Below are 9375 nucleotides of genomic sequence, written 5' to 3' on the forward strand. Positions count from 1 at the left end.
GTTTATTAAAAATAAAAATAAAAAAAAATAGAAAGAGTGTATGGATTTTTTCTGTGTTTAGATGGGTTGATATTTACTGAGCCTTTTTTGGAGTGTAACTTCGTGTTTGAGACAACGTCCAAATGGAAACAGCAACATGCTGAGAAGCATTTGCATCTAGGTGTAAAAAGCAAAGGCTATCTGGAAAATAGTCTGTGCAGACTTAATCTGCTCTGTAACTTCCAGCTGTCTGAAAAGGATTTGAAAATATCTAATTAGAGACTTATCTTTCTCAATCTTTATAGAGAGATCCCAGATGAAACTGTTCCATTGTAATATTACAAGTATTTTTAGTACCACCCCAAATCTAAGGCCCAGCCAAGCAAATACTTCAACCTGAAGTAGATTTAAGTGAGGTAACTCTTAAAGTTACTTTGTTATCTTAGCAAAACCCGAGGTAATTATCTGTAGCTCAGAAAGGAAAGAGAGTTTTTCTTTTCTTGCAGACTGTTGACAAGTGTCTTTAAAGGCACTCACTAAATGAAATAAAGTACTACTTGTTTACTGCAGAACAGCTCTGCAGTTGGGAATTAAGTTCATAATGTTACCTTTACTAGAATTGCCCTGCAGGCATTACAGAAGAGAGGTAACTCGAATGTTTACTAGAGCTGTCTTCACTGTTCACCAGTGTCTCAGTCCTGGCAAATGTAGTTCTGAGAGGTAAACAGTGATCATAGGGAAAATGTATTTGACAGACCTCTACATCAACATCAGTAGAACTTAGTAATTGTATGCAATCACAAAAGATATTAAAGAATCCATTCAGAGCCATTCTGAGGGGACCTCAACAGGCTAGAAAGGTGGGCCCAGCTGGACCTGATGAGGTTCAACATGGCAAAGTGCAGGGTTTTGCACTTGGGCTGGAGGAATCCCAGGCATCCCTTCAGACTGGAAGGAGCGGTCCTTGAGAGCAGCCCTGTGGAGAGGGACCTCGGGGTCTTGATAGATGAAAAACTTAACATGTCCTTGCGGCTTGGAAAGAAAATGGTATCCTGGGTTCCATCATAAGAGGGGTGGCCAGCAGGGAGAGGAAGGTGATTGTCCCCCTCTACTCTGCTCTTGTGAGGCCCCATCTGGAGTACTGTGTCCAGGTCTGGAGCCCCCAGTACAAGGAACATGCAGAGCTGTTGGAGAGCATCCAGAGGAGAGCCACAAAGATGATCAGGGGGCTGGAGCACCTCCCCTATGAAGACAGGCTGAGGGAGCTGGACTTGTTCAGCCTGGAGAAAAGAAGGCTGCAGGGTGACCTCATTGCAGCCTTTCAACACCTAAGGAGAGCCTACAAACAGGAGGGGAGTCAACTCTTTGAAAGGGTAGATAACAACAGGACAAGGGGAAATGGTTTTAAGTTGAGGGAGGGCAAATTTAGGTTGGATGTTGGGGAAGTTCTTTACAGAGAGAGTAGTGAGGTGCTGGCACAGGCTGCGCAGAGAAGTTGTGGATGCTCCGTCCCTGGAGGTGTTCAAGGCCAGATTGGATGGGGACCTGGGCAGCCTGGTCTAGTATTGAATGTGGAGTTTGGTGGCCCTGCATGTGGCAGGGTGGTTGGAGATTCATGATCTTTGAGGTCCTTTCCAACCCTGGCCATTCTGTGATTCTGTGAATCACAGAACCAGAGAACCATATAAATGATCTAGTGATCACCTAGTTGCTACCCCTTGCTAAAGCAGATTCACCAGAGTAGATTACACAGGAAAGAATCCTGGTTGGTTTTCACTTCTTCTGGAGAAGGAGACTCCAAAACCTCTCCAGGCAGCCTGTTCTGTCACTCTCTCAGTAGTTGTTTCTCATGTTCAGGTAGAACTTCCTGGGTTACAGTTTGTGTTCCTTGTCCTGTCACTGGGCACCACTGAAAAGAGCTTGGCCCCATCCACTTAACTCCCTCCTATGAAATATTTACAAGCATTGACAAGATTCCCCCTCAGTCTTCTACTTTTCAGCCTAACAGTCCCAGGTTTCTCAGCCTTTCCTTGTAAAAGAGATGCTCCCAGCCCCTAATAATCTTTGTGGCTCTCCACTGGACTCTGTCTAAAAGTTCCCCATCCCTCTTGAACTGAATAGCCCAGAACTGGAATAGTACTTCAGATGTATCCTCACCAGGGCAGACTAGGAGTAAGGGGTTTACCCTCCTTGACCTGCTGACTGTACTCTTCAATGCATGCCAGGATACCGTTGGTCTTCTTGGCTGCAGGGGCACCCTGTTGACTCATTTGCAGCCTGTCATCCACCAGAACACCCAAGACCTTCTTTGCAGAGCTCCTTTCCAGCAACTCAAACCCTAATCTGTACTGACTCATGCAGTGGAGAAAAAATTCTCAGAGCAGGGACAGCTCTCTTTGTCTGATACCAAACAGTGCAGATATGTGGAGTTTTTCAAAAGGACTGTGAAATGAGAAGTAGTGTAGTAAGCCATGGAATATACTTTGAGTAAATAAACATTTTATGTGTTCATGATTTCATGATCAGAGCCAGGCAGCTCTCTTGGTATGTATCAAGAAAAATTTGTTTTTATCAATTTGACAAAGCAGCATGTCATCATCATTGTAACTGTTACTTGTATCACTGACTTTGGCATTCACACATTCTACCAGCAGTTATTTCACATCTTTGTGTTATCACCATTAAAGACACTTACGTAACACTGGAGGAGAAACAATCCCTTTACGTTATGCTTAGAAATTATTTTCCCTTAATAGTATTTTCTCATTTACTTTATATCTCTGGCAATCTGAGAGAATTTTTTTTTTGTCTGCTTTCAAGGTTATGTTGATTTTTGGCTAGCAAGATTTATTTATTTATTTTTAGCTGAGTTTAATTAATTTTTAGCCTCTAATTACTGATTAATCCAGTTCATTTTTTTAATGCATCTCATAATGTTATTATATGTAACAACATTTATATATACATAACATTTTGTAATGTTATTATTTGCTTTTTTGCTTGACACGGGCTTTTCAAAGCATCCAAATTTTAACATTTCAGGGATCTCTTTAGAATTACCAGTAAGATTTTTAACTTATAACTTTAAATCATATATCTATAATCCTAGTTCCCCCTCGATGAATGGTGATTGTTGATATATTATCAGAAATTGTCACTTATAATTTTATCTTTGCTATTTAATATATTATTCATAGAATTTCTGAGGTTTGTCTTATAAAGAGTTTCCCAGGGTACTGATTTTGCAGCACATTTTTTTCCCTTTCAAATCTTATTTATGATACTTGGCCTTCTGTTTCAGGAATTCATGCGCATGATTGGCAATGATAAACAAGGGCAGATGATTGTATTTCATTTGATAGAGCTTTTGAAGAACAATGGACGACTTCCAAGGCCAGATGGATGCCCTGATGAGGTGAAGTATTATTATAGTAATATATTACTGTAGTCTTAAAGGTGCACAGTAAGGGTGAGTATATAGTAAACTTCATGTTTCCTTCTGTGTGGATTATGGAAGAATTTATACAGCCTGAATTGTTGTGCTGTTGTTTTATCAGTTACATGATGGGTAATAATCACATTTGTTTTTATGATACTTTAGATTATACTCACTCAGGAGCTTATAATGTAGTCTTTCTGAATATGTGAAATAAGATTATTATGACTATTACACTGGAGCACTCAGGCTGCTATTTAAAAAATGTAAATTTAATAAGACAGTGAAGTTTAGTGTATGGAATTTGTTCCATAAAAGACTTATATAAACCTTCTTGCTCAAAACTGTACTGTAAATTTTCTGATGTGTTTAATGTTTAGGAGAGAAACTTTACTATCTACCTAGAGTTCAATTAATCATATTTAATTCTGAGACATAAAAAATGCTTTATCTTTATTTCCCTCTCTTGCTCTTCCTTCCTCAAGCATAGAAATACTTACATATGTTTATCATGCGTATTATTAATCATCAAACATTCTTGGACAGGTGCTATGTGCAGATTGTGCATACAGTGAAGAATATGAATTGGATTTTATCTGGACATGGGCTTTGGATTTGTATTCATACTTTTTGTAGATCTAGTATATGCCTCTAAAACAATCTAGAGAGTATGTTAATCCAAGTTTTTTTAATTTGCTAATACTCTAGGTGTTTTAAAAATATTTCCTTACTATTTCTAAGCCTTTTACTTCACTGTTCTTTTGAGGAGGATGCACTTCAGCTTGAGGAATGTAACTAAAATAGATACACTATTTTTTCTTTCCTATAACTTCTAGTCTAGATAGATTCTTGTATCTATGATTGGACACACTTGGCAATAATTGCTGAAATAATTCCTACAAAACTGCAGATAGGAGATACCAAGGTCGAGAGATCTAGCAGAGAAGAAAAGGAATGACACAGATGGGGCAGGGAAACCATTGGACATGTGCATATGAGTACAACAGTTGTTGAATCACGAAGGTTTGAGGTTTTCATAGATAATCTGGATTGCCTATAAGTATGATAGTACTACTATTTTATTGAAACTAAGTTCTGTTGTCTCACATTTCTTCAGCTAACAAAGCAGGATGGCAATGCCTCTCTTCTGTTAGAAACCATGATCATCCCATTTTGATCCTAATCTTGAAACTTCCTAGGTGTTTGTAACTTACAGGCTGCTTTGGACTCAGATCAATGTGAGAATTTCAGATCTGCTGAAAAGTGGAGAATTGAGAGCTACATTTGTTTCGAGCTTTTCAGATAGTTGTTAAGCAGAAATTTTTAGAAGAATGAGAATCTGCTTACGATCTGGATTAAATTAGTGAAAAGAACACAAATGAAGAGTGTTACAGGACTACTGTTCTGTGATGGGATATCAGGTGCATATTTGGGAAAATAGCATGGCTAAATGCCTTTCATATTTTCAAACAATATTTTTGATCTGTTTTTAATATTATTAGGTTCAGTTTGCGTTTGTGTCATCTTACAAACTTTGAAAATTAATTCAATTTCCATAATAACTAAAAGAGAGAAAATCTTCATAAAGGCCCTTTGCTGTCCTTAAGCAAGGAAATTGATGACTATTACTAAAATCTTGCTATACTATCGTGTCACTGTTGCATGGAAAAATGCAGTTAAGTTGGAGAGTCTTTGCACTTAACTAACTGTCTGTAGTATCTATTAACACAGTATTTATTTTCTTTTTTCCCCCCCCAGATTTATGCTATCATGAAAGAATGTTGGAACAATAACGTTACTCAGCGGCCCACCTTTAGGGATCTTGCTCAGCGAGTGGATCAAATAAGGGACAACATGGGTGGATGAGGAAACTGTCCCTCCTTAAGAGCATGTATTAGGATGCAAACAAAATGTACTTGGTTTGCTGTGTATAATTGACATATGTGCACTTGTGCATTTACCTTTGCTGGAAGTAAAATCTGCATGGCAAATATCTTATATGAGTCTGCAAACTGAGGAATCCTGCTGGTTTTCTTGATCAGGATATATTTGTTACTGTGAGAACATGTTGAAATTCTCAGTACGGAAAGAAATTATTTTTCTAAATTGAATAATATAATATATGGTCAGTCTACAAAACCATTATTTGCCTTATTTGGCAAGCAAAAAAGAGGTGAGAAATATGGTGAGATTAAGAAACGATAAGACTATTTCTTTGTTGAAATGGAGATACATAGAAAAGACATATAGTCTTTTCACTGTGAATATGTAGTGAGTGACTGCACACCCTGTTCTGTGTGTTGCACAAGGGCTTTGTTTTGTTAACGTGCTTTTGTAACTTTTTATTGTTGTTGCAGAAGTGGCTTCTCTGTATAACAAAATGGAATTGGTTATGTAATCCAGCAACTTTTAATGTGCCTGTCTGAATCAATGATCAGTCAGCAGCATATGCAAAGAAACATAGTCCATGTGATATACTGTAAGTATTTCTAGGGGAAGGAAAAGGAAGTGAATTGTTTGTAATTTGGACAGCCAGATAACTCACCTGTGTGAGAATTGTAATTTAAGTTGGAAAAGAAAATAGTGACAATTTTTTTGTATTTTTTTCCCTTAAGTGTTAGATTCCCTTTACATATTTGAGGATACAGTGATAGCAAGTAGAATTGAAGACATTTCGTCTTCAGATTGTTTCTGAATATGAAAAAGCCAAACATACTGCTTTTGAATGTTGCTCTTTTACTCTTTCCATCTTTGTATTTTTTATGCTGTCCTCAGTGTACCTGTAAATTGGAAACTTCCTAAAAACAGAATTAAAAATGTAGAAAATGCCCTTCAATTCCTCACTTTGTTATGGTCATGATCTTGTATGTTCCTTCCAGTACCCTAAAAAGAAGGTTTATTGCTCAGTGTATGATATGGTCAGTCACCACTCAAAGTCATTGAATCAACTTTGGGCCAATTCTTTTTAAAAATCTCCATTTCTTCCTGTTTTAAGACCTAGCCCGTGACCATTTGGAAGAAGGAAAGTATAAGTACAATTGCTTCACATTTAGCTAGAGGCAAGAACATGATCCCAGTTAATGAGAACTGGAAGGAGGTTAAAGTTACCTGAACAGATTACTATGTGTAATTCCACTTCTGAAGTAAATCTAACAAATTTGTGGACAAGGCAACTAATTGGTTTTGCCTCCAAGCATGAAACTTGGGAATAATCTTGTATCTTAAAGCAGTGAACGTTTCAGGTTTTGTTTATTTAAATTCAAATGATCTGTTATTTTTACATATTCTTAGATGTTGTTTGTAAAATACTATGCTTGTTGTTCTTGAACTTTTGCTGAGGTTCAATTAAGGCTACACGAGCTCACAAACCCTTAAAATCCATAATGTATTTAAAATGAAGTGTTCGTTTTTGAAATTTGTGGCAGTGAATTTGTGGAATACAGGGACTACTTTGCTGTGAAGCCTCATTAAGATTCGTGATTAATTACATCCATCTACTCAGAAGTTTAAGTAACTACAATTAAAAAGTAAGAATTTCTTGCTCGGTGTAACATAGTGCCAGTATAGCAATGTTTTGTACCACTGTAATCTTTCCCACAGTTGCTCATTCAAGGTTATGATTTTATAATACGGGAGACTGCTAAGTAGTGGCAGCACCATCAGCCCTCTTTCTGCCCCTTGCATTTAATAAAAATGTTGTTGGGCTTTCTTCCTATGAAACTCTTTCACAGAAGCTTTGAACTGATTTTGCCAGCAGCTTATAAGCTGCAAAGAACTTTTGAGTACTCCTATATGTGTGTTTTCTCTGTTTCTGTATGCTGCTTTCAAGACGATTTAGAAGTTTCAAGCAAGGAGCACCTTTGCATTTGTACTCTCAGTTGTGTGTACATGTTTTTTGTAGCAGAAGAAGATAAAGCTTTAAAGCATCGAAGCAGCATTTTAGCTGGGGCAACGTATGCAGGAACTATGTAAAATTTGCAGTGTGGCAGTTGATTGCTGACTGGTTTCCAATATGTAGTAGACTAACAATAATTTATGTAAGAATCTCAGGGAAGTTTGTGTAATGCAATGAACAGATCTTCCAGTCTGCTATTTTTTCAAGTGAATAAAAAGTCTTTTGCTTGTTCTACTACCATATGATTGATTACATAGTCTGATTGCTTAAATGTAATGTGGAATTCAAGGATAATTTTTTTAAGTTTTGTGGACTTTTTACTTCAATACTTATAACTTTTAGAGAAAGCCGTACCTTTACACTGCAGTATAACTTTGTGCTGTTGGTCAGGAGCATATGTAGTCCATTGTACCAAGTCAGTCTGTGCAAAGGGCTTGATCATCCAGGATAAGTATTCTTCACTGGATGAGTAGGACCAAGTAGTGCTTAGGACTCAGGGGATGTGTGTGATCATCTGCAGTGTCAATGTTTAGGCCTTGGAGCAGACAGAATCATGGTTTTCTCAAAAAAAATGTAAAGGATGTAAACACAATGATTTGTTGAATTTGCTAATGCCACGTGTAGTATCCTTGTTAAAAAATAAAATTAAATTAAAAAAAAAAAAAACCACAGAAATAAACCCCCACAAAAACTGCATTTCAAGAGCAAATCTATTGTAGATTTGTAGAATGCCATATTTTTATATAGTATGTTTATTAACAGAATCGTATTTTTGTTTTTGAAACTTTCTTCAGTTGGCATTGCGTTTGTCACACTTCAGTGTAGTCAATATGCTACCCAAAATGCTGTGATTTTCTGTAGGAAAAGTGCTGTCTATGCATACATGACTGCTGCTACGACGTAGAATTAAGATACTAACTACTGCTTTGCACTTATTTCAAGTGAAAGTGTTCTCCTGTAAGTGCACAGTGTATCTTAAAAAATCTACAACTATTGTGTAATGTAATATAATATTGGTTTGTTACCTATCAGTATAAATAGCCTGGCCTTCAAAATCCATTTCTAAATATCATCACAACCTTGCAACAGTCATGTAATAAGCCTGAGGAGGAACGGATTTTCGAGAAAAGAAACCCGAACTTTGTCAAGTTGTGTTATTGATTAAAAGCTTCCATTGTTGAGATAGTTACCACTATACATACAGCCAAAACTATTAAAAAGATGTTAAATTATTTGAATTAGTTTTAGAAACCAAGTCTTTAATTGTTGTGTTTGCTTGAAGTATGGCCAGCTGTATTGAAATGTTTGAGAAAAGACTGCATGAAGTATAAAGAAATGTTACTCTTGTGTAAAGAAAGCAAACTTTTCAGGAATGTCTGAGCACATAAAGCTGGAGGATAGACTCTGAGAGCAGGAGTGGAAGCACAGAACTACAGGAGGACTTTTGGAAAAGGCTGTTGTTAAACAGTGAAGAAGCATTCTGAAATGCACAACAATTTACAAAAACACTGGTAATGTCTACTGAAAATGCCATATCATTACAAATGTGCTAATGTATTTCTGAACTGTGTGTTGTCTGCCTTAAATCTAAAATTCGTAGAGACCTAATCCTGAGTGAAAAATGCAAGAATGACTATACCAAAAGAAACTGCTTAAAATTGTTCAATGCCAGAAAGCAATCTTAAAAGGTATTTAAGTTGTTTTTTTTTTTTTTCTTTCCTGAATCTTGCTTTTTAAATAAGAGTTTTACAATACTTTATATTAAAGTAGAAAAAGTCCCTTTGGGGGAATGGAGAAGAAAACTCATGTTACTTGTAGTTGGACTTCAAATATTTGGATACATGGCTTGCTGGAGAGAACGTAAAGGGGGATATTTTCTAGAAAACTATGTATTAATGACTGAAACTTATCTGTGCTTTTCTTTTGAGTTTGGTTAGTAAAAAATAAAATAACTGAACACAATGAATGGCACGTGCCTGCCAAGGTTTTCTTTTATGCAATGCCTAGAACTACTTTTTGGTGTTGAAGTTGCTGGTGAAGAAGACTGCTCTGTTTTAAAGGGGGT

The 9375-nt window shown here is 36.7% G+C and overlaps 1 protein-coding gene across 7 annotated transcripts in view; it reads left to right on the forward strand.

The window, feature by feature from the left end:
* The window catches only part of JAK2 (Janus kinase 2), an 85461-nt gene extending 77486 nt beyond the window's left edge, over positions 1-7975 (forward strand). For all 7 annotated transcript variants that reach the window (XM_048930724.1, XM_048930720.1, XM_048930718.1 and 4 more), the window contains 2 exons: positions 3281-3394; positions 5174-7975. In XM_048930724.1, the coding sequence (XP_048786681.1) occupies positions 3281-3394; positions 5174-5281 (222 nt within the window). In that variant the 3' untranslated portion in view covers positions 5282-7975. The remainder of the gene's footprint in view (positions 1-3280; positions 3395-5173) is intronic.
* Positions 7976-9375: the final 1400 nt, after the last annotated feature.

This window comes from Lagopus muta, chromosome Z, assembly GCF_023343835.1.
Source record: "Lagopus muta isolate bLagMut1 chromosome Z, bLagMut1 primary, whole genome shotgun sequence".
Lineage (NCBI taxonomy): Eukaryota > Metazoa > Chordata > Aves > Galliformes > Phasianidae > Lagopus > Lagopus muta.